We start from the raw sequence: 24,516 nt of genomic DNA, 5'->3' as shown, positions 1-24,516 counted from the left end.
GGCTGCATATAGCTATAGTGTAACCATGAAAGGCTATGCTTTTGTGTAAGGGATGACGCTACAGATTGGGGGGAGGGGTAATGCTCACACTACATTATCAAACACTGTCACCTTATGCTTCCAAAACTCCCTCATTCCCTAGCCACAGTAGTGGGCAGTCATTCACAACGTTAAAAATCTGGGTCATGTGTGATGACGTAACGATCACATGCTCGTAACATTCCATCGCGCCTTAGTCAGCATCTGGTCACGTGACCATGACGTCAGTAAGGTCCTGGAAAGCTGCATTGTTTATCCGCACAAATTACCTTTTTTTTTTTTTTGTTCACGTGATACAATAGGACTACAGTTCCCGTGGTTCATAGCGCCACCATGCCATATAAGGCGTTTCATTATCGCATAAAGACTACGTCTCCCAGCGCGCAGCGCGGCGGGTTGGGTGTCACGTGTTCCGCCCAGGGGCGCGGCGGATTGGTCATTAGTGAAAGGTCGGCGCAGGCGGCGGCGGCGGCAAAATGGAGGCCGCTCTGTTCATCTTCTCCCTGATTGATTGCTGCGCCCTCATCTTCCTGGCGGTGTACTTTGTATCCTTCCTCTGTGTGTGGTGTTCTGGGGGGTACAGCGAGGTTGGCATTGGAAGGGGTGTATCCTGCCCACAGGTGTGAGCGGCTCTTGTGTCAGCCTCCATTCACCCAAGTAATGCTTAACCCATGAAGCACCAAGACATTTTTTAGTTTTTGCGTTTTCATTCCCCCCCCAGGAGCCATAACTTTCTTATTTTTCCATTCACATAGCCGTGTGAGGGTTTTCTAATAGTGTATGTGATGTAGCGGGAAAATAATCCAAATGGGTGGAATTGGAAAAAGTGATCCATCCCGCCACAGTGTTATGGGTTTTGTTGGCACGGTGTTTCCTGTGTGGTAAAATAGGCCTGTTCTAATTTTCCGGGTCACTACGATCACAGCGGTACTTAAAAAAAAAAATAATAATAATAATAAAAAAAATATTGTCTTCAAGCTCTAATAGGTAGCGGCAGCAATTCATACAGTCACGAGCACAAGAACCACAAGGTTGGATCGGTCTAGATCACATGACCATACGAAAAGCGTCCCACGTTGGTCTGAAAACTACCAGCCGCGCACGAGACTGAGCGTAAACGAGGGGGTGTTGGGGATGAAGAATAAAGGGAGCAAAGTCATATTTATATAGTTTTTCATGAATTTTAATACTTATTTTTTTATTTTATTTTGCAGCATGAAGGACTTTTATGTCCCTCTATATTCATTTTTTATTTTTTTTTCCCCTAGGAGGCAATGTAAATTTTTTTTTTTTTACTGTCATAGCATAAATATCTTTTAGATTTTAATGATTTTTTTTTATTTTAATATTGAGGAGAAAGGGGATGACTTGGAGGGGAAAAAAAAAATATATATATATATATATATATATATATATATATATATATATCTTTTTTTTTTTTTTCTCTCCCCGCTTTTTAAGGGAACCTGTCACCAGGATTTTGGCCATAGAGCTGGGGACATGGGCTGCTAGATGGCCGCTAGCACATCTGCAGTACCCAGTCCCCATAGCTCTGTGTGCTTTTATTGTGTTAAAAAAAAACGTTTTGATCCATATGCAAATAACCTGATACGTGTCCTGTATCCGGAGATGAGTCCAGCGGAAAGGAGCCCAGCATCCGCCGAATCTCCTCCTTGCTGGCTGACGTCACAGAGCTGGAGCGCCGAAATCTCGCAAGCTAGTGCATGCGCAGTGTCGGCATCATGTTCATTCCCTGTGCTGATGCCAGCACAGGGAATGAACATGATGCCGACACTACGCATGTGCTCCAGCTCTGTGACGTCAGCCAGCAAGGAGGAGATTCGGAGGACGGGGGGCGGTGCTGGGCTCCTTTCCGCTGGACTCACCCCTGGATACAGGACACATATGAGGTTCATTTGCATATGGATCAAAACAGTTTTTTAACACAATAAAAGCACACAGAGCTATGGGGACTGGGTATTGCGGATGTGCTAGCGGCCATCTAGCAGCCTATGTCCCCAGCTCTATGGCCAAAATCCTGGTGACAGGTTTCCTTTAAGTCTCTCTAAGGGACTTTAACATTCAATAGTCTGATTGTTTCTCCCATAGATTGTAATGATATATATTGCAGTCTGTTTCCAGAGCATTGCTGCGGCGGACCTCCGAGCCTCCTGAGGCTGCAATAGCATCTGGATGGTGCCCTCAATCTCAGTGTGGGGGAGCTGTTCAGGTCCCAGGTGTGGTGTTGCAATTGACCATGGCATCTAAGGGGTTAAGTGTGTGTATACAATGTGTGTATATATACACATAATCATGGTAATGTTAAGTGACCGTGTTTGCCAATCATCACCTCATTGAGAAGACTGTGGAGGGTGTGTAAAATCCATGCTTGCTGTCAGTGTATGGATAAGGCAGAGGCATGACATGGCACCACGTATCTGCTGAGAGAATGTAGGATTGAGCAATATGAGATTGTAATGTTGGCACTGTGTATATCGTAGAGGAACGGTGACCAGACGTAAGATACCAGAAAGTGTCACCTGAGTGCCGCTGATCTCCATTATCTATACTGACAGATCCTCTATACTACACCACACAGCAGAGCCGACAGATCCTCTATGCTACACCACACAGGAGAGCCGACAGATCCTCTATACTACACCACACAGGAGAGCTGACAGATCCTCTATACTACACCACACAGGAGAGCTGACAGATCCTCTATACTACACCGCACAGCAGAGCCGACAGATCCTCTATACTACACCACACAGGAGAGCTGAGAGATCCTCTATACTACACCGCACAGGAGAGCCGACAGATCCTCTATACTACACCACACAGGAGAGCTGACAGATCCTCTATACTACACCACACAGGAGAGCTGACAGATCCTCTATACTACACCACACAGGAGAGCTGACAGATCCTCTATACTACACCACACAGCAGAGCTGACAGATCCTCTATACTACACCACACAGCAGAGCTGACAGATCCTCTATACTACACCACACAGGAGAGCTGACAGATCCTCTATACTACACCGCACAGCAGAGCCGACAGATCCTCTATACTACACCGCACAGCAGAGCCGACAGATCCTCTATACTACACCGCACAGCAGAGCCGACAGATCCTCTATACTACACCGCACAGCAGAGCCGACAGATCCTCTATACTACACCGCACAGCAGAGCCGACAGATCCTCTATACTACACCGCACAGCAGAGCCGACAGATCCTCTATACTACACCGCACAGCAGAGCCGACAGATCCTCTATACTACACCGCACAGCAGAGCCGACAGATCCTCTATACTACACCACACAGCAGAGCCGACAGATCCTCTAAGGCTGATCACAGTATATTTGGGGACATTACGTGACTGATGTTGCCCCTTGGTTTGACTCTCTGGGGTCTGTATATCTCTCTGCAGTGATTGATCTCCTCTATTATGGCGGTCACGTCCGGCGTGTCCCGTGTGTCTGTACTTTGCACGTTCTGAGGTTTCCGTCATACCTGATGCCATATAATATCGTCCTTATCGCTGGGCGCCAGATAATCACGCTCTCCGACTTAGAATGTGACTACATCAACGCCCGCTCCTGCTGCTCCAAGCTGAATAAGGTTTGTCACGTGATCTTCTTCTTCTTCTTCATCCTTTTATCTGGGTGATGACCCCTTGTTTAACTTGTTAATGACCAGACCAGAAAACATCATAAAGAGGACCTCTCCTGACATCTGTTTTACTAACTCCCTGCTTTCCCCATGTAATAACCATTCTAGAGCATCTATTCTCATAACTCTATGATGTGCCATCCCTCTACTATTCCAACTAGAAGTTACGAGTGAATTACTGACAGTTTGCAACAGAGGTCCAGGATGGGTGTTACCAGTTGGGGAAGGGGGGTGTCCCTGCACCGTCTGACACTAGCAGCACTGATTTAATAGTGTCAGACTGGGCAGGGACATACCCCTGACTGGTAATACCAAACTCATTGCAAACTGCTGGTAATTCATTAGGCAACTTCTAGTAGTAGGAATAATAGAGGAACAGCATAACATGGAAGAGTAAATGCTCCAGAATTGTTATAACATGCTGCATGCAAGCCGGTCACTGGTCATGTTCCGTGTACCCCATTGTCACTGCTGCCCGGCACATGGACAGGGGACTCTGCTGTGTAGGGGCCACAGAGGAGGTAATGGGTCATTGCAAATCAGCGCTCTGATGACTGTACTATAAGGAGTCTTGCTCCTGTGGCGGCCATCGCCTGACCAGGAACAGTTTATTGTAATGACCCATTTTCCTTTGTGACCAGCTGTGGCCCCATGATTCTCTGGATTGGTGGGGGTCCCAAAGGTCTGACCCCTTATCAGTCATAAGATGGTTGCACTGTATGATATGGGTACATCACTTTGAGAGAGACGGCCCGTGTTGGGATAGAACACCTGGTGCTCAATCGGTGGCTGCTGTTGTGAAACTACAACTCCCACCATCCATGTGCTAGGCGTTGTGGTAGTTCTGCACATGAGATCCCTAGTGGGAACCTTTAACCATTATCATTTTTCTCGTGATCCTTAGGCCTCATGCACACGACCGTTGTTTCATTCCGTGTCCGTTGTTCAGTTTTTCGTGATTTTCTGCGGACCCATTTACTTTCGATGGGTCCGTTGAAAACTCGGCTAATGCACCGTTTGTCATCCGCCGTCCGTGGTTTCAGTCCTTCCAAAAAATATAACCTGTCTTATTTTTTTTCACGGAAAACGGTTCGTGGACCCATTCAAGTCAATGGGACCGCGAAAAAACGCGGAGGCACACAGATTGTCGTCCATTGTTTTTCCTATCATTTGCATGGCAAACTTGACTTAGATTTTTTTTTTACTTTGCTTCATGTCTGGAGATCTTCTAAAAATAAAGGAAGACACAAAGAAACATAAACGGATCACGGAACCCCATTTTGCGGAATGGAACACAACAATGGTCGTGTGCATGAGGCCTTAGTCTTAAAAGTTAAAATAAGTATTCCGGTTCTGTGAACTTATCCCCCTGTCAACAGGACTATTAGATTGGTGCGGGATCCTACTGCTGGGACCCCCGCCGGTCCAATTAACATGACCTTGAACCCCAAGGAACTTCACATAACTGGGGGGGGGGGGGGGGGCTCTAGGCCTGATCATCTCCAGCTTGTGCTGTTGCTAAGGCCTCTTTTACACTTGCGTTGTCCGGATCCGGCGTGTACTCCACTTGCCGGAATTGCACGCCGGATCCGGAAAAACGCAAGTGAACCGAAAGCATTTGAAGACGGATCAGTCTTCAAAATGCGTTCAGTGTTACTATGGCAGCCAGGACGCTATTAAAGTCCTGGTTGCCATAGTAGGAGCGGGGGAGCGGTATACTTACAGTCCACGCGGCTCCCGGGGCGCTCCAGAGTGACGTCAGAGTGCCCCCATGGATGACGTGCCATGCGATCACGTGATCCATGCGCTTGGGGCGCCCTGACGTCACTCTGGAGCGCCCCGGGAGCCGCACGGACAGGTAAGTATGCTGCTCCCCCGCTCCCCGCTACACTTTACCAGGGCTGCCAGGACTTTAGCTTAAGGCCGGATCCGGAACAATGCCTTTCAATGGGCATTAATTCCGGATCCGGCCTTGCGGCAAGTCTTCAGGATTTTTGGCCGGAGCAAAAAGCGCAGCATGCTGCAGTATTTTCTCCGGCCAAAAAAACGGTCCGGTCCGGTCCGGAACTGAAGACATCCTGATGCATCCTGAACGGATTTCTCTCCATTCAGAATGCATTAGGATAAAACTGATCAGGATTCTTCCGGCATAGAGCCCCGACGACGGAACTCTATGCCGGAAGAAAAGAACGCAGGTGTGAAAGAGCCCTTAATGCTGCATTTGACAGCCGCCTTCCATTGTCAAGCCTATTCAGTACTGGCATGCACCCGCCTGCGCAGCTCGTCAGTCATCGAACAGCCGCATGCCTCTCTAGGTGGAGTGATTGTGCCGTCGCTAGATCTCCTAGCCTGCCCCGTCCTGCGCCGCGCAGTCACATCCTGTACAGTTTAATCATGTACCAGACCGCTGCATTACCGCCCTCCGCAGGTGGAGCGATTGCGATTCTGGTTGCGGCCGTACCTGGTGTGCCTTCTCCCTTCAGGAGATTGGGGACTTGCGCTGACAGTTTTAATGCGCTCCATTCAGGGTGGAGTATCCAGCGCCGTTCTGAATGTACTGGGCACTGCCATGGCTCCCCTCAGTTTGTGTAGTATTGCGCTGAACGCTGTACCAGGTGCAGTATTCTCACTACCTCCGAATGCTGTATATACACGACGCTGTAAGTCGGATGCAGCTCTGCTGTCTGTCTGAGAAGTGCTGGATGCTCGATGTGACCGACCTGTGTGGCGCTGGCGCGTTTCGCAGACAGTCCGTTCTGTCCTCGTTTTATGGACTTGTTCAGTTCTCTTCAGGCAGTATCTGCCAGTCCTTACCTATATTAGCATCCCCCCCCCCCCCCCCCTCTATCGGAGGAGCTATAGTTTGTCTTCACTTTACTGGTCAAGCGTATTTTTTCACTCAGTATTGGGGGCTATTCACACAACCTTGCAGTCCAATTCATTTCTATGGGACTGCAAAATCCACGCATAGCATACAGTGTGCTATCCACTTCCATATGTCCACATAAGGCCTCATGCACACGACCGTTGTTTGGGTCCGCATCCCAGCCGCCGTTTTGACGGTTCGGATGTGGACCCATTCGTGTGCTGTCCGCATCCGTGGCTCCGTTCTGCGGGCCCGCAAAAAAAATATAACATGTCCTATTCTTGTCCTGCGCTTTGCGGACAAGAATAGGCATTTATATTGCCGGCCCCCGTTCCGTTCTGCAAATTGCGGAAGGCAACACGGGAGCCTTCCGTTTTTTGCGGATGCGTGGTTTGCGGACCGCAAAAAAACGGCACGCTTGTGGGCACGAGGCCTAAAAGAGAGAACTTGTCCTATACGTGTCCGCAAAATGCAGCCCCATTCCAGTCTATGGTTCAGCAGAAATGAGGATTCCACACAGAAGGCGTTCCGTGTCTTGACAATCCGTGTTTTTAAACTTTTAATGTCACCTTTTGAATCTTTATTAAACATGATACTTTCCATATTTTTTGAGGATCTGCCAAAAAACGGAAGACACACAAACATACCTTCTGCATTTTGCAGACATGCAGAACAGATGTGGAAGTATCGAGGAATAGTCTTTAGATTTTTTTGCGGAACAATGGATCTGCATTTTGCAGACAGCAAACAACATACGGTGGTGTGAAGGGGCCCCAGTCTAGTTGAGCCCTTGTTAGAGGCCACGTCCATCCAGCATCTGACGCCGGCATTGCAAGCAGAGGTCCCATACAGTATCCGTTCTCCCCGGTGTTCTCACTGGACTTTCCTTCCTTCCATGTTTCAGATCGTTCGTCCAGTGGGGCTGGTTCTTGCCGACAATTCACCCCAATGGAGGGTGCGTTCTTCCCCGTGGTCTAGACCGTCTCAATCCTTTTAGGCTGGGTTCATAAGTGACTCAAATGCGGCTGGAAAATCATGTTTGGCCCCTTCCATTCGGCAGGTGCCTGTCGGGGTAGTTGGTTACTCCTTCTCCCCCATCCCAGTGTCCCGAGTTCTGCTCTTACTCCATTCAAACCTCCTGGTTTTTCAATCTTCGGTGGGTTTTCTTTCTTTCCTCCGCTCAGGTCACTATCTGTCCTTTCTTTCACAGGTTGTCCCTTCTGGCGTCTGCAGATATATACTGGTTGCTGGGTTCTGCATTCAGCAGATTAAGGGTCCATTTACACATCTACATAATGGGTCCGCAATTTTGTGGAACAGGGGCGGACCCATTTATTTTATTGGGGCCTGTCCGCATCTGCACTTCCGTTCCTCGGCCCCGCAAAAAAATTGAGCTTGTCCTATTCTTGTCCGCGGCCACAAACAAAAAGGCATTTCTGCAAAAAGGGCAAAATGCGGAACGCTCATAGCCGGTGTCTGTGTTTTGCTGATCCGCAAAACAGTTGCGGACGTGTGAATGGACCCTTACTAGTTGTTTTAAAGTCCTAATCGGCGCTGTCAGGGCCGCATCTGCCATGAGGTGAGATGGGCATCTGACCTACGTCCTATGGGGGAGGCAGTCTCGGCCCAAAGCTTATGAGGCAGTAGAATGGCGTAAGGGGTCACAATAACGTCATAGTGATCTCTTGCACCAGGTCTCAGGCGGCGCGGTCACAGCCGACTGCTTCCTGACTAAGTTTTGCAGTAGGAAGGAGAGGTGCGGCCCTGAGCTCTACGGATTGTTAATCTCGCGCTGATACCTAGAGCTTTACCAGCTTCGGTATGTGAAATCCATCTGCGTAACCTGCACTTATCACTTATAACGGCAATCCTGATGAAGTGGGGTCAGTGAGTCCGTCTGTAACAGGGGTCAGCAACCTCCGCCACTACAGCTGCTGTGAAACTACAGCTCCCAGCATGCTTCATTAACATCTATGGGACTTCCGAGAACAGCCAAGCAAGTGTGCATGTTGGGGGGCGTAGTTTCACCACAGCTGGAGTGCCGGAGGTTGCTGATCCCTGGCCTGTAGCATAGGCGTGGAGCACAGCGTCCTCAGCTCGCTGGCTTCACTCATTGATCTCACTGAATGCGCCAGATGAGCGGCTGTTCTTATAAATACAACAAACACCCCCCCCCCCCCATGTTTAGGCCTCCTTCACATGACGTATATATTTTGCAGTCTGCAAACTGCAGATCCCCAAAAAATACGTATGACGCCTGAGTTGATTCCGTGATTTTTTTTATTTTTTTTTGCGGATCCATTGTAACAATTAGGGATGAGCGAATCTACTTCAGATGCAACATCCGAAGTCGATTCGCATAAAACTTTGTTCCAATACTGTACGGAGCAGGAGCTTGGATGAGCCGAAGCTATTGCTTCGGGTAATAACTTCATAAATTTGTACTGTAAGTGGTACCTTGGAACCGAACCAGAGTTCGGGAGATTTTTTTTACAGTAAAAATTAATTTATGAAGTTATTACGCGAAGTCTTGCGAGGCTTGGTGAAGCAATATCTTTGGCTCATCGGAGACAATACATTCTAATACTGTACGGAACTCCTGCTCCATACAGTATTGGAACAAAATGTTATGCTAATCAATTTCGGATGTTTCATCCGTAAGTTGATTCGCTCATCCCTAGTGTCAATGCCTATCCTTATTCGCAAAATGGACAAGAGTAGGACATGTGACAGATGGGCTGAGCTGCAATACCGAGCACAACCCCTATACAATGTACGGCGCTGTGCCTGGTAAGCTGCGGGGCGGCTGCGGCGCTCACTGGAGATCCGGTGAGTGCTGCGGCTGCCTCAGACGTCTGGTCAGCAGGGGTGCCGGGAGTGTTACCCCTGCCGATCTCATACTGATGACCTGACCTGTGGAAAACCTCTTTAAGTTTTAAGACAAGAATAGAGGTAAAAATGAAACGGGACTCTGTAGTCTTTTGGAAAACTGTTTGTAGTCGTTTTTCCACCCGTTTGTGGCCAGTGGGGAGCAAAGGGAGTTTGTCTTTGTTAGGGAATGGTGGCATGTGTTTTTTATTCCTGTGTCGCATTCACATTGACCCTCTTGTCCTTGCAGTGGGTGGTGCCGGAGCTCATCGGTCACACGTTGGTGTCTGTGTTAATGCTCGTGTCCTTGCACTGGTTCATCTTCCTCCTGAATCTACCTGTAGCGGTGTGGAACATCTACCGGTGAGTTATCTACTGTGTTCAGATGGTCAGCCCTATGACTATAGCCTTACATTTTATTTTTCTGATACACTGCGCCAAATTCCAGTTCTACTGCACAGAGAAGGCCGTAAAAACGCAACCCTAAAAACTGCGCGGTTCTGCCACCACTTTTGGAACTTTCTTTTCCCAGCTTCCCACTACATCCTTTCCAATATTAAATGGTGCCATTAGAAAGTACAGCTTGTCCTGCAAAGGCATGGGGCTGGAGGGGTTAAAAAGTGAATATATATATATATATTTATTTATTTCTGTCCATGCAGTGATGTGATGGCTCTTTTTGTAGAGTAAGATTTAGGGTCCTTACACACGACTGTATGCCCCCTGAGACATGGTGTGCGTGAGCGGCATTGATCGTACGCACGGAAGTACAACGGCATCATAGATTGTAATGACGCTGTGCACGTTGGGCCGCCCGCGAGGCTATTGTCCCGCACTCATAAGATCATATGGGCGGCCCGACGTGCACAGCATCATTGTAATTTATGATGCCGTGAACTTCCGTGCGCACGATCAATGCCGCTCACGGACCGTATATCTCAGAGGGCGTACGGTCGTGTGCATGAGGCCTTGGTTTTATTGGTGGTACATATAAGACTGGACAATTTTTGAGGTGGGATGGAAAAATCTTGCATTTGGAAACTCTCTGCATGGGATAAAGTGACCTTTTTGAAATGGACAGGATTGGTTATCTCCCCTCCTGGCTGATGTGGAGTGAGCTCGGCGACTGATATACGTATACTGGCGATCAGTGATGCACACTTACTTAATTGTCGTTAGGGGGTTAATCATCACAGCATTTCGACCGTATCAAATTAAATTAACATGGATTAGGTGGATTTGCTTCTACTTTGACGAAAGCTTTTCTGACACCCCCTACCCCCCCCCACCCCCCTTCCTTTTTGTCATACAGTTTTATTATGGTGCCAAGTGGAAATTTGGGGGTCTTTGATCCGACTGAGATCCACAACCGGGGACAACTCAAGTCTCACATGAAAGAGGCCATGATCAAGCTAGGGATTTCATCTACTGTGTTTCTTCATCTACCTGTACAGGTCGGTAGTCTGCACAGTCTGATGTGTTGCGTATTAATGATTAGATATATATATAATTTTCGTGGGCAGCCATATTTTGGACATGCGCTTTTTTCCCATTTTGTCGACTTTATAGCTTCTGCTATGAAGTGGGAGGTGGGAGTCAATGGAGAGAAGGATGTCCAGTAGACTAATATGGTCTCCAGGAAGGGATGACGTACAGCCCCTCGGGGCAGGGGAGCTGTGTATAGTATAACGTGTTACTACGCTGCCTTATCTAAACCTCCAGCTGTAAAGATGTCATTAAAGGGGTGTTCCCCTCTCATACATTGATGCCATCAGTGTCAGCTGCAGGTCCCACCGCAAAACGAAGAAGACCACACCGTGCATGATGTGCTCGTCATTCACTGCTATGGGCGTTCCAAAAACATCAGAGCGAGCGCATTTGGCTATTTTTTGGGGGAATGCCTATAACAGTAAATGGAGGGAGAAATGAAATTCTGAGATTCTCATCCACTTTGCTGGTACTGTACACCGGTGACGACAAATCCACATCTAATCAGTCACTGTGACCCCCGCAAAGTGTCCATTGCAAACAGTGAGATCTGCAGCATAAATTGACGTTTCAGATCTCAAATCTGCACGGCAGGTCAATTTATGCTACGTGTTTTTTGTAAGCAGTGTTCTTAAAATCTCACGCTGTTTGCTGGTACTGTACAATACTGCCGATGTGCTGCACAAAAATACAGCAGCTTATTCAGTCACACGTGGACATGGCCTAAATCCTACCGTCTAGTGCCGAGATGACTCTGTCCCAGTCTACACGGCAAAGCTTAATTGTAAAAATGAGCTGCAGAAATTAGGAGATGTCAGCTTGTTGTGGGGGTTTTTGGTGCTAGAAGACGGCATGAATCCCAGCAGGAGGAATCAATTTACTGCTTTCTTCTTCTGGGATCCGATCCTCCTTTGGTCAGTATGTGATGGAACACGTCCTGCGCGTATGACCGCATAAACCTGCTCCGCTGGACATGAAGTGTTCACCAACTTGCATTATTTGTCTTTCCAGCATGATTTTGGCCCTAATCAACAACTGAGATCCATCGGCACGGCAACAAGCAGCGGACCTTTTAAACGGGGGATGAGCCAAAAGGAACAAGTAAAGACGAGGAGATTGTTGCACGTGGTTTCGTGCAGAGTATTTTTTTTTTTTCCTTTTTTCATATTTGAACTCCATAATTTTTTTTGTTGTATTTTTTTAACATAAAAATATTTTAAAAAAGGAAAAAAAAGAAAAGAAAATCAAGTCGCTTGTGTTTTTTTCTCAGGCTCTGATTTGGGATGTGAGAATTCAATGGGCCTCATGTATTTAAAAAAAAAAAAAAAAAGGGGGGGGTGGGTGGAGCTGTTTCCCAAAGTAACCAATCGGAGTACAGCTTTTATTTCCTCGGGATATGAGACGTGATGTGACTGGTTGCTTTGGACCTCTGCCTTTTGTGTGTGTATCGCAATGTTTTTTTTTATGTATCCATGATGGCCTCTTGTGTGTCCCGTTGTCGCCATTTTTATTCTGGAGCACTGAAATACATGATGCACCAGCATCCAGGGGGGTCCAGTTTTTAGGCTGCACTAGCTGGGAAGTGTCATGAAGGTCCCAGAGATGTTTACACAGCTTTAGTCCAACCTGGCGTTCTCCAGCAAAACTGCAACTCCCAGCATGCCTTAGGCTGTCGGCGCTTACTGAGAGTTGTAGTCGTTGCAGCAGCTGGAGAGCCACCAGTTGGCGAGCACTATGGACAGCTGGTAAAGCAATAGAGCAATGCTGCACTTTGTAAACTACTTCTTTCTTTGGAGAGGATGTTGTTGGTAGTTTTCGGGGTTCTTAGGGTGAATTTGTACTTTACGATCGTTGCTTTCCATTAAAGTTGATCTGTCCGTGGGACCTGCATTTCAGTGTGTCGAGTGATCAATGTTTTCTGAGCGGACCCCACCATTAGGGTATGTTCACACCTGGGAGATTTGCTGCAGAAACTTCTGTTTTGATATTTTTTTTTTTTCCCCTGCAATTTCCGTACTGAAAACCCGCTAACAGCGGAGTCCTTTCAGCCTCCCATACATCTCAATGGGAGGCAGCACTGAGGATCGCGGAGCAGTGGCTTATGGCCACGGTTATAAGCCCAAAATACGTGATCCTCAGCGCTGCCTCCCATTGAGATCTGGTGGAAGCTGAAAGGACGAAGAATAAAAGCGTTAGTGGTTTTGGCTATTAGGGGCAATAAAAATGTGCTGATCCTTTGTTATACTTCAGAGCTGAATTCACAATTTTGCTTGTCAAAGGATACAGCCCACCGATCGCCAAAAATAAGCCCTGTGCTTTCAATTAGGGAGTGTTGGACTGAGCACTGAAGCCTTTACATAGTGAGTGCAGCTCTGGAGTATAATACAGGATGTAACTCAGGATCAGTACAGGATATGTAATGTATGTACGCAGTGAGTGCAGCTCTGACATATAATAGCTGTTGGTCGTTATAATGCAAGCAAAACATTTACCTTTCTTGCCACTTAAAAAAATAATAATCCTAGTGGCAGCTGGCCATATACCCATGGTGCTGTGTCCCTCAATGCCTACTCCAAGAAAAGGATTTTACGGTGAGTATAAAAAAAATCCAATTGTTTACAATGTACACTGGAAAAGTGGCATAAATTGTAACTTAAATCTACTTCCGCTCCTAACTGGAGTCTTTCAGTCGTGCAGACAACATAAGATGCAACAAATGATGGGTTGAGTGCCTGTAAATAAACTGGTCAGATCTTCCTCCAGTCTTACTACTATGCGCTCATGCACATGACTGTGGTTTAAGTCCACATCTGATCCTCATTTTTTTTTTTTTTTGCGGATCAGATGCAGGACCATCCATCTCAATGGGGCCACAAAAGATGTGGACAGCCTACCCCAAAAAAGGTCTGCAGCCACTTTCAGCATTTTGTGGATCCGAAAAACCTGCCACAGCTGTATGCATGAGCTTTAAAGGGATTCGGTCACCAGTTTTTACCCCCTCCAGATAAAAATATGGTTATGTTCAGGGAGCTTTACTGATTCCTAATGTGGTCTTATAAATGTAATCTGTAGGCTCATTTTGCCTAAAAAACACTATTACTAACCTGTCATTCATAAAAATAAGGTGCCCAAGGGGATGTAAATGGATCCAAGCTGCCACCCACACCCGCCGCTGTTGGTGCCCAGCTCCGCCTTTCTCGACCTCAGCGCCGCCTCATAATCCTGTGAGACGCCTCCGGCTCTCCCTCCCTCCTCCTCCTTCTGCTCTAACATCTCGCGCGTGCGCACAGGCCTCTGCCTGATGCGCCCGTGCGGACTTCTCCGTTCGGCTTCATGGAGCGAGTGTGCAGGTCATCAGGAGGTTGAGCGAAGTGTCGGCGCATGAAGCCGAACAGAGAAGTCCGCACGGGCGCATCAGGCAGAGGCCTGTGCGCACGCGCGAGATGTTAGAGCAGAAGGAAGGAAGGAGGGGGGAGGGAGGGAGAGCCGGAGGCGTCACACAGGATTGAGGCGTCGCTGAGGTCAGGAAAGGCGAAGCTGGGCACGAACGGCAGCTCGGATCCATTTACATCCCCTTGGGCACCTTATTTTTATGAATGACAGGTTAGTTATAGGGGTATTAACTACTGACATATATGTATGTCTTCTGGTTGCTTACATGTGTATTACCAAATGGTTGGGGGCTGCGCAGAATGGTATCAAGAGCTGCATGTGGTGCCCCCCCCCCCCCCCCCCCCCCGGAGGTTATGCACACCTGCTCTAAACCTTTTCAAATGTAAAGAGCTGATAGTAGAAAACTGCAGATTTCTGCCTATATAATGAGCCCCTTTTTCTAGGACCGGGATCTGCAACCTTCAGCACTCCAGCTGCTGTGAAACTACAACTCCCAGCATGCAAACATGCTCGGCTGTTCTCGCAACTCCTATAAAAGAGGATGGAGCATTCTGGGAGTTGTAGTTTCAGAACACCTGAAGTGTGCTGGAGGTTGCTGATCCCTGTTCTAGGGAGTGAATAGTGTGATGTGATTAAAAAAAATTCTTTTCTTCCTCAAAAAATGATAATATGGACACATTCGAGGGGTTTAAACACGACTTCAACCCAGTTATTCGTTCTGTTTATTGACTTGAAAGAAAGGGAATACAAATAATAGCTGAAGGTAGAGCAATGACATCACGAAACAAAAAAAGTGAACCTAATATAAAAAACCTACACATAAAAGAAATGTGTCCCCTAAATAATTAGTAAAAACAGTGAAAATAAATATTGGAGACTTTAGTTTTATACTTTTAATATGGTAAATAATACAAAGTAACTGAAACGGCGTAATATAGATCAAAATAAAAAATAAAATAGTAAGAGCATTCTTTTGAAACATTTAATATCAGTCCATAGCAAATAGTCATTACATACCAAAAAGCTCTAAGTGTTAACTAGATCCACCACAACTCCATACAAATCTTGACAATTTTTTTTAAAATCTTTTTGAGATCAATGAGTTTTATTCTTCTTGATCCCTGCAGCTTGGTTCGTAATGCTTTTATGGTCTGTTTCTAACAGGTTTTTTTTTCCCTCCCTTAAAACCATCTGTCGTTTTCTTTTTAACTTTATTTTTGAAGATGCCAATTGTTTTTATTTTTTTGCATCCGACCTTAAAACTAAACATAAGAAATTATTATTTTTTTTTTTTAATCCTGACCCAAAAGGGCTGGGGAAAAAAAAAACTAAGGAAAGAAAAAAAAAAAAGTGTAAATTCTAGGTTTATAAAAATATAGCGGAGCCACTGTGGAGATGTGAAACGCGGCACATTATGTGCTGCGAGCAGTTGGTTCCTTGATTGCTTTTTTTTTCTTTTATTGCACAGAAATATTACTGACTGGTGGGGTCAGTCTGTCCACATTACTTGGGATATTAGGGGAAAGAGCGGGACTTGGATTTGGCAAATGTTGATGGCATCTTTGTGCACGTCAAAGGACGAGAAAATCAAAAGGAGATAAATTGCATCTGGGTAAAAGGCCTATGACGTATAATTTTGCTCATCTGCGAAGGGGCCCTGAAATTTTTATTTAAAAACAAGCAGCGGGAAAGGAAGGAACACAATTTCTCTGTTGGGCTTTCTTCCATTTACTTCAATATGGGGTCTGTGTTTGAGCTGGATATTTTGTGACCAAAAGAATGGGATTACATCCAGTCTGCGTGATCCTTGCCACGTAATACCATCTCCCATACAGGTCAAGTAAAGCAGAAGGTTCCTGCTAAGATCAAAAGGGTGGAGGTTGCCCTTAGGCTGCGTTCACACAGTCAGCGGCAGTGAAGCCTATACAGAGAAGGAATAACAGGAAGATGTGCACCTGGATTTTGCTCATGGGCACCAATAGGGATGAGCGAATCGACTTCAGATGAAACATCCAAAGTCGATTCGCATAAAACTTCATTCTAATACTGTACAGAGCAGGAGCATCTTAGTACAGTAAACCTCAGCTACAGCAGTATATCCCATAAAGGGGGGGGGATACCCGTTAGCAAGGGTTGCCTGAAACGGCGCCGCTGTTGTCTAAAGGCCCCGGTCTGGTATTACAGCTCAGAACCATTCACTTGAATCGCAAGCTACCAATGTCCATGGGGTAAGCAATGACCATCCAAGATCAGTTTTCCCTAGGAACCATGATGGGAGACTCCATAACGGGATTCTTCAATAACCCGAACTTTGGCCACCAAACTTAAAACAGAAGTTTGATCAGGATGCATTCCGTTTAATTTTATTTTTTTGACTGGACACAAAACTGCTGCGGCAATTTTGTGACTGGTCTGCGAAATGGAACAAACCGGATCTGGCAGCAAAATCGATGTAAGTCAATGACGCCAGCTCCATTATTTTTTTTATTTTTCTTCGGATCTGAAAAAACACAGATCCGTCACCCTTTGACTTACAGATGATTTTAGTGCCGGAAACGGTTTGCTTCGATCTAACACAACCGCATCCTAACGGAACCGATGCAGCCGGATGTGTTAACCTCAAATGGAACCGTTTTGGTCCTCTGCCGGATCTCGAAACCAAAACCCAAGTGTGACACAGACCTAACGTAATGACATCGAAGGAGAGACATAAAGGAAAAAACCAAACACTGCAGGTCAAAATGTTCCGTGAACTGAACGTCACTTGTTCTCCATGGCACAAAGCAACATTTGATACCATGCAAAGACCCTTGGGTACCGTCTCTGGGGCGTTACAGCCATGAGTGATGTAAAAGGTGGAAATCACATCATATATGTGCTTTCTGCTGCAGCTCTTCCTGTCACAGCTCCGGGGGCATGTGCTTCCTGCTGCAGCTCAAGGGGTGTGTCCTTTCCAGAGCAGCTCTTTAGCTCAGGGGGCATGTCCCTTACACTGCAGCTATCTCCCAGTAACTGTCACAACTTCTAACACAGTAGACGTGGCAGTTGAAGGATGCAACTGAGCCTGGGCAACCACCTCTGGAGGTGCACATTACTATACACATTAAACAGCTGGGGGAAGGGGGGCGGTTATAATTACATAAAGAGAATATCTCACAAATGGAGCTTTTTTTTTTTTTAGACCGAAACAATTTGTTTTCACACTGAGATATATTAAACTAACGTAATGGTGGCACAACCCCTTTAAGAGGCAAGGAGATGCCCATGATATTGCATAGATTACATACGTGTAACACTACGCAGGGGCTTTACCGAGTGTCACCACCCTCTTGTGTTCTCACATCCAGTGTCCTGAGGAGATGGCAGATCCGATATCCAGACCTCCTGTTTTGGCCCTGCACCTCAGAGGTCTCATGCAGATGGCACTAATCTGGGCACCTTTTAGCATCCATAGAACCACTTCAATTCCCATTCCAACCTCAGGTCTTATCGTTATCCAAAGGACCTATGATACGGTCATGTCTGAGCAACAGACTCCGTCTGGTCAGGATTTGCAGCTATAATACGGACACCAGCATGGCCGTCTGAGGCCTGACAAATTTCCGTGGACCTTCATGTGTATGTCTAGGGCTCCGCGTTATCAATATGGATCATGTTAACCATCACAGCCAGTCCAGGATTGAACACGCTCTCTCCTGCAGGATTGATGGATTAGGTCAGCCATCTATGAACTGTATGTGCATAAATGGCCGCCTGCACATGGAGCTGTAGATATGGACTGTGCCATCAGCTACTGCTGCGAACTATGGCAACAAGGACAAAACTCATTGCAACCAACCTTCAATTATTCCCCCAAGTAGTCATGTCATGGTAGAGTGTATAGATACTGTACGGTACAAAGTGTATGGCAAAAAAGAAATAACGCAATAAAAAAAAACAACGTTTAATATTTCAGAAAGGGGGGGGGGGGGGGGGGAGGCTGGTGCCCTGTCACCACCCCTGGAAGGAACAGCTTTAGGTTTTAAATAGCCTCTCCCAGTTTTCCGTACAGGGCATGATCCAATATGGCCACTTCATGCAGGAATTATTGACCAGCATTCTACATCACATGGATGTAGCCGTACAGCTATCCTACTGTACCTCTGTATGCTCCACGTTTTAGAGGGCACACATCAACTGGGTGACAAACACGACCTACAGAGCTTCACTTGAAGGGACGCCGTCTGGATGAGACGTATGAATGCAAGCTCACTGTTGCGCCACTCATCTACTTGCATACAGAGCATACAGCTTGCTTCGCGGTAGCTTTGCACCCAAGACTGGAGCTACATGAAACTTGCTAGACCTTTTGTAATGGCAGGTACACGCCAACTTGCACGTTGCAATAGCTGCACAGCTATCTTTGGTCACTATGTAGCCCCCAAGTCTAGCAGATCACTGGATGGCTCTCTACTCTGTAACCAAAGTGTCAAGCTGTTGTAAAATAGCAACTCCCACCAAACACTATCGTGACATGCTGGGAGTTATAATTTCCCTACAGGTTGGCAATCACGGCTCTGCTGCAGTAATCCGCTAGAATCAGCAAACGTGAGGCAAGCAAAATGGTCAGCGCAGCTCCGTATGCAACCAGAGCCAACGTTATAGGTAGATGAGATCCAGATATGACCTTCAGGAGAAGACCTACATCCATAACAGCCATCATTGATTGGCACAAGGGTAGACTGCAAACCTTCCTCTGCACAGTCTTGGAAAGCGCCCCATTGCCCAACTCTCTGCTCCTTGCACCTTACCTAGACTCCGTTTTCAGCAGCAGCAAAACAAATGGACGTCTCGATGAAACCTAGGGGTGCATTTAAAAAAAAAAAAAGGAGAGGAGGGGGCGGTTCTAAATCACTGACCCCCATTTTTCCAAGGAAGTCATCAATAAAGCTGGTTGAAAATTTTAAACTTACACAAAATGAACTCATTACAGTCCTATAAATAATTTATTTTAAAAAAAAATGTTGTGCTGTTGACCCAGTAACTGGGGGTGGGGGTAACACGGTCTGCCATACAAAAACCTAGGATTGGTTTCTTAATATGGTCTAGTTGGAAACTGGTTCTGCAAACTTTTTTTTTTATTCCTGAAGGGTTAAAAAAAAAAAAAAAGAAAAAAAAACACCAGAAGTAAGGCTACAATCTGTGAACCAAGCTGGAAAGATCTCGAGCTAAATAAGGCGGAGAGAATCCGTGAAATGAGAGGAGAAAATACTTTCCTATTAAATGGATACTCAGACTAAAGCGATCTATCAAGCCTTCTAAACTGTTAAATAATTATTATTTTTTTTCCTTTTTTTTTTTTTCTCCAAACAAGCATTTAAACTTCATTACACAGAAGAGCGACAAAAGATGGTAGAGGCTGCCGGACAAAAAGGCAGAAGGGGAAAAAAAAATATACCGAGTTCAATGGACAGCTTGAATATAGCACAGTTCTTCACAACCGATGGGGGGGTAACATGGTGTCCAATAACAATCTAACGACGTGCTTCATCGGAGCTGGGTACTATGAAGCAGGGTGGTAAATGATCTGCCCCGCTGGAGGGCACCAGACTCGTAGGTGGGGTTTTTTTTTTCAAATTTTTCTTTTTTTTAAACTTCTCTTGAAAAGCGTCTGTCCCGCTATCAATTTAACGTTTGCACCAATCCCAAGCCATTTAAAAATACGACTAAATTTTTTTTGTTTGTTTTTTTTTTAAGTTAGAGAAGTCGTCTTCAGCAAAAAAAAGAAAAAAATTTGCCATCAACTGTCCATGCTACTGCATTCCTCTAGAACGAAGTATGGGGGCAGTTTGAGGGAGAGAAGGGGGGGGGGGGGGAAGGGGGGGGGGGGGGAAGGGGGGGGGAGAGAAGAAAAAGAAAAGAAAAAAAAAATATGTTAAAATTCATCAGAGACAAAACTGATTTATGACCATAACATTAGGAAATTACAGGGGGTTTCTGGGAATGAAATATGGATGACCCATGCCCAGGATAGATCCATTTCGGATCAGTGAGGATCGGAATCAGGCCTCTTCCTCAGTGTGTGACGACACATCCATTGGTCATGTGTAGGGATGAGCGAATTGACTTCGGATTAAACCTCCGAAGTCGATTCGCATAAAACTTCGTTCCAATATTGTATGGAACAGGAGCTTTGTACAGTATTAGAATGTATTGGCTCCTATGAGCCGAAGTTACGCGAGACTTTCCATAATAACTTCATAAATCAGTTTCTACTGTAAACAAACATTTCCGGAACTCCGGATTGGTTCTAAGGTACCACTTGGAACCGAACCAGAGTTCGGGAAATGGGTTTTTACAGTAGAAACTGATTTGTGAAGTAATGCGAAGTCTCCAGAGACTTAAAGTAATAACTTCAGCTCATCAGAGCCAATACATTCTAATACTGTACAGAGCTCCTGTTCCGTACAGTATTGGAACTAAGTTCTATGCGAAGTCAATTCGCTCATCCCTAGTCAAGTGCTTGGTGCACAGTATGGAGCTGCAATACCACTCACAGCCACTATACAGCCTATGGCACTGTGCTCAATATACTACAAAAAAGCCAAAGTGCTCATCCGAGCAGTTGTTTCAAGGGGCTGTAGTGATTGTTGGGGGTACCTATACTAAGGATGGGTCATCAAATTCCCAGAAAACTCCCTTAAAAAAAGAAAGAGAAAAAAAAAAAGTACATTTACACATGGTAGAATACAGTACCAGTCAAGTGATTGAGATCTGAGCAAAAATGTTCAATTCAGAGACATTTATGCAGTGTGGGGATATTAAAGGGGTTGTCCAAGTTATATTTATTGATGACCTATCCTCAGGATAGGTCATCAATATCAGATCGGCTGGGGTCCAACACCCGGGCCGATCAGCTGTTTGAAGAGATTTAACATCAGAAACTGACATTTTGCAGATTTAAAGGAATAGCGCTCACCGACAGCTGATCGGCAGGGGTGCCGGGAGTCAGACCTCCACCAATCTGCAAAATGTCTATTTCTGATGTTAAATGGTTGAGGAACAGTAGCGACAAAGCCCAATGGTTACAGAAATGGCCGACAGCAAACCCAGTTCAGTCTTTGCCGCATGTGAATATACGCTACAGCTCCATAGCCACCAACACTCAGAGGTCATGAAGCGCAGATATGAGGAGTCATCTGGAGGACCCACAGTCAATGGCTGATCGTTGGTCAGGGTTCAGTTTAAAGGGGATTTCCAGGAGTGTTGAAGACCTAAGCCGATGATAGGTGATCAATATCTGATCGGTGGGGACTCATTGAGTACTGTGTATAGAGCCGTGGAGACGGCAGGGTCGGTAAACTGTCTCTGCCTTCTCTATAGGGAGTTTGGCTGTCACCGTCAGCCAGCTGAGTAGACCTGCAAACTCGGAAACATTCTCCCCGAGTCACAAGCGGACGCTCCAGACATTTCTTTTATTTATTATTATTTTTATTTATTATTTTATTATTAATAATTTAAATTGGGCTGTATTAAATATACGAGAAATGCCATCACTTTATGATAAATGGAGGACCTGAAATATAAAAGGGACCTCCGCACTGATTTTTCCTGCATCGATAATCAGTCGCCACTAGATAGGGAAAGACTGAAGGTGTCACAACGATAAATCAGTGCCGTGGCCCCTTCATTTTCAGGGCTGAACCCCCATTGATCATAAGGTGACGGAAAGAGATGAAGATAACCCATTAAATCACAGTCTGGCTGTTACCACAACTCCCCACATCCTGGGTGGAGTCCCATCAGACTACTGCCTCCGGTTGATATAAGGCTTTTTTTCAAATACGTTTTTTCGTTCCCATTTTTCACCCTCCTGCTACATATTTACCTTCAAACTCCTGGTTTTCTATGTAAGGTGCTGGTCCCCATATTCTAACTGTGCCGTCATCAGAGGCGCTGGCCATCAGGGAGGGAATCTGTGGGTTCCAACTCACACAGTTTACTGTGCGTGTGTGTCCAGTCAGCTCTGCGATGGGCAGTTCGCTGCGTTTGTGCCAGACGTATACCTTGTGATCTGTAGGAGGCAGAAAAAGAAGCCGTTATGCCAACATGAACCTCTGGGACCACACAGACAAAAGGGAGAGACACTCCTAGTACAGAGAACACAGGGGTGGAGGTAACAGGCTACATGACACTGGAGGGAAATCCAGGCCGTGGACACTTACCCTCACTGCCGCTAGCGATGAAGTCTTCATTGTGACCGCCGAAGCATGAGTGTATTGTGTAGAAGCCCTGCGTCACGCCTTGGTATTTTCTCACTAAAACTCTGTCTTGCAAATCCCATAAGTGAACACCCTGGAGGCAAAACAGCAAAGAGTTGTATTACTTCAAAAATACATTTCACACAAACCTAGTAACACAGGCTGAAAAAAGACATCTGGCCATCCAGTTATCCTGCAAGTAAAAAGAAAGAAAATGGCCTTTCTAGTGGTTAATTAAAAAGGGTCGTTCGCTTTTTTTTTTGTACCATCTTATCCTCTTTTTAGAGTTAAAAAAACCAAAGCAGAAACTGCCATGTGAACATATCCTTAAAATTCAAAAATGGACACCGCTCCATTCACCCATGTTGAACTACTGGAAACAGCCAAGCTAGCGCTCTGCCATTTTCGGCACTTCTGGAGAACTGAATGGTGGGCGGCTGTGCATATGCTCTTCTTCTAGAGAGAAGTGGGACCTGCAGCGGTCTCACACTGGTGTCATATACTAGTGATGTTGGAGGTGAGACAACCCCTTTAATGGGATGCAAAGTGCAGCAGGCGGTTACCTGAGTAGCTACGTTTAACAATGCTAGTCTTCCATTTTTTGATATTGTAAATGACATGATGGGATGGTCTTCTTGTACGCTGCAACAGACAACAAAAGTAATAGTTAGAGGACATTTAATCGCAGACCGACAAATCTGCACAAAAACGGCACAGGAGGTCAGGATATGGATGCAGTTATTCCACTTGCATGGTGCTTGTATGGAGTCGCTACATGTCAGCACTATGGAGCTGCTGACACTTTCCATGGCAGCATATTGTGACCAATGCTTTTTAGGGGCAAAAACCTCCATAATACTGCACCACTAGTTGAATATCAAAAGTAGAGGCACACGAGCCTTCTGTGGGTGAGGTACTATACATCTGTATGCACCAAGTAGCCATGACATGTCTGTGCACAGGAGTTAAATCCACGCAGGATACTAGAGGCAGTTTACATAAAAGCAAATCCTAGAAGAGCCATCAAGAGCACACACTATCGCTGTCTTGTGACAGTACTGCTTGCTCTATAGACTTCTATGTTACTAGAAGATGTATAATGCTCTGTGCAGGCGACACACCAAGAAACAAGACATCTCACATGTTTCTATCTGTAAGGTCCTCAAAGTTATAGCCCCGGATCCTCTGGTGAGTGTCTGATGCCAGGACAGTCTTGCCGTCGCTCAGGCACCACAGACACTGAACTCTTACTCCTTCCCAGGAGTCCAACAGATTGCCGTCTAAATCCTGTGGGCAGAAAAAGAAAGGAGGTCAGAAGAAAATTCTTCTGTGAAATGTGGGGTCCGATACACTGGGAATTCTCACAGTCTGGCACTTGAGTTCATTCTGATATCCATTTTCACAAGCCTCATAAGGCCCTGATGACATCCCATCGTCTTGGTATATATTTTCTGCTGTATAGGAGCCCATGGGAACATATTGTGCTATACGCCTTATACAGGGCCAAAGGCTGGACCCTCCATGGGACATATACATCTAATGGAGGGCTCACACAGAATTTGAACGTGGTTTTATATGACAATCCAATAAGAGGGAAACTGATAACGTGGAACCCATCAGGCCCCAGTAATGCCTCCTGTCTGGTGGTTATTGCCAGCCACATGCACACAGTCTATATCGGTGGTGTCAAACTTGTGGCACGCCAAGAGTAGTACTTTTGCCAGAAAAAGGCTGAAGACCGCTGGTCTGAAAACCACTGACGTCTATTGTATGAGGGTTACGGCACGTACACACTGGTAAAACTGTCCACGTTGGCCGCCGGTCACAAATCTCTTTCCATCTGGATTCCAGGCCACGCTCGTCAGACTGTCTTCATGAGATTGACTCATTTTTGTCCTCAACTCACCAGTCTGGAAGTAGAGATGCACAACATGGATAAC

The 24,516-nt window shown here is 46.0% G+C and overlaps 2 protein-coding genes across 2 annotated transcripts in view; one reads left to right on the top strand and one right to left on the bottom strand.

Annotated features, from left to right (window-relative positions):
* The first annotated feature begins 436 nt into the window (after positions 1-436).
* CNIH4 (cornichon family AMPA receptor auxiliary protein 4) lies at positions 437-12,125 on the top strand. The gene is given in 6 exon segments (XM_044289946.1): positions 437-584; positions 3,602-3,670; positions 9,706-9,818; positions 10,768-10,870; positions 10,872-10,909; positions 11,955-12,125. Coding segments are annotated over 6 exon segments (420 nt in total). The 5' UTR covers positions 437-515; the 3' UTR covers positions 11,983-12,125.
* A 2,915-nt stretch (positions 12,126-15,040) lies between these two features.
* The window catches only part of WDR26 (WD repeat domain 26), a 49,877-nt gene continuing 40,401 nt past the window's right edge, over positions 15,041-24,516 (bottom strand). The window contains exons 10-15 of the mRNA XM_044291847.1: positions 24,367-24,486; positions 23,718-23,863; positions 23,140-23,218; positions 22,541-22,670; positions 22,204-22,389; positions 15,041-20,141 (exon numbers count right to left, since the gene is read on the bottom strand). Coding sequence (XP_044147782.1) covers positions 20,116-20,141; positions 22,204-22,389; positions 22,541-22,670; positions 23,140-23,218; positions 23,718-23,863; positions 24,367-24,486 — 687 coding nt within the window. The 3' untranslated portion in view covers positions 15,041-20,115. The remainder of the gene's footprint in view (positions 20,142-22,203; positions 22,390-22,540; positions 22,671-23,139; positions 23,219-23,717; positions 23,864-24,366; positions 24,487-24,516) is intronic.

This window comes from Bufo gargarizans, chromosome 4 (genome assembly GCF_014858855.1).
Source record: "Bufo gargarizans isolate SCDJY-AF-19 chromosome 4, ASM1485885v1, whole genome shotgun sequence".
In the NCBI taxonomy this organism is placed as follows: Eukaryota; Metazoa; Chordata; class Amphibia; order Anura; family Bufonidae; genus Bufo; species Bufo gargarizans.
This window is presented reverse-complemented; position numbering and strand designations above follow the sequence as displayed.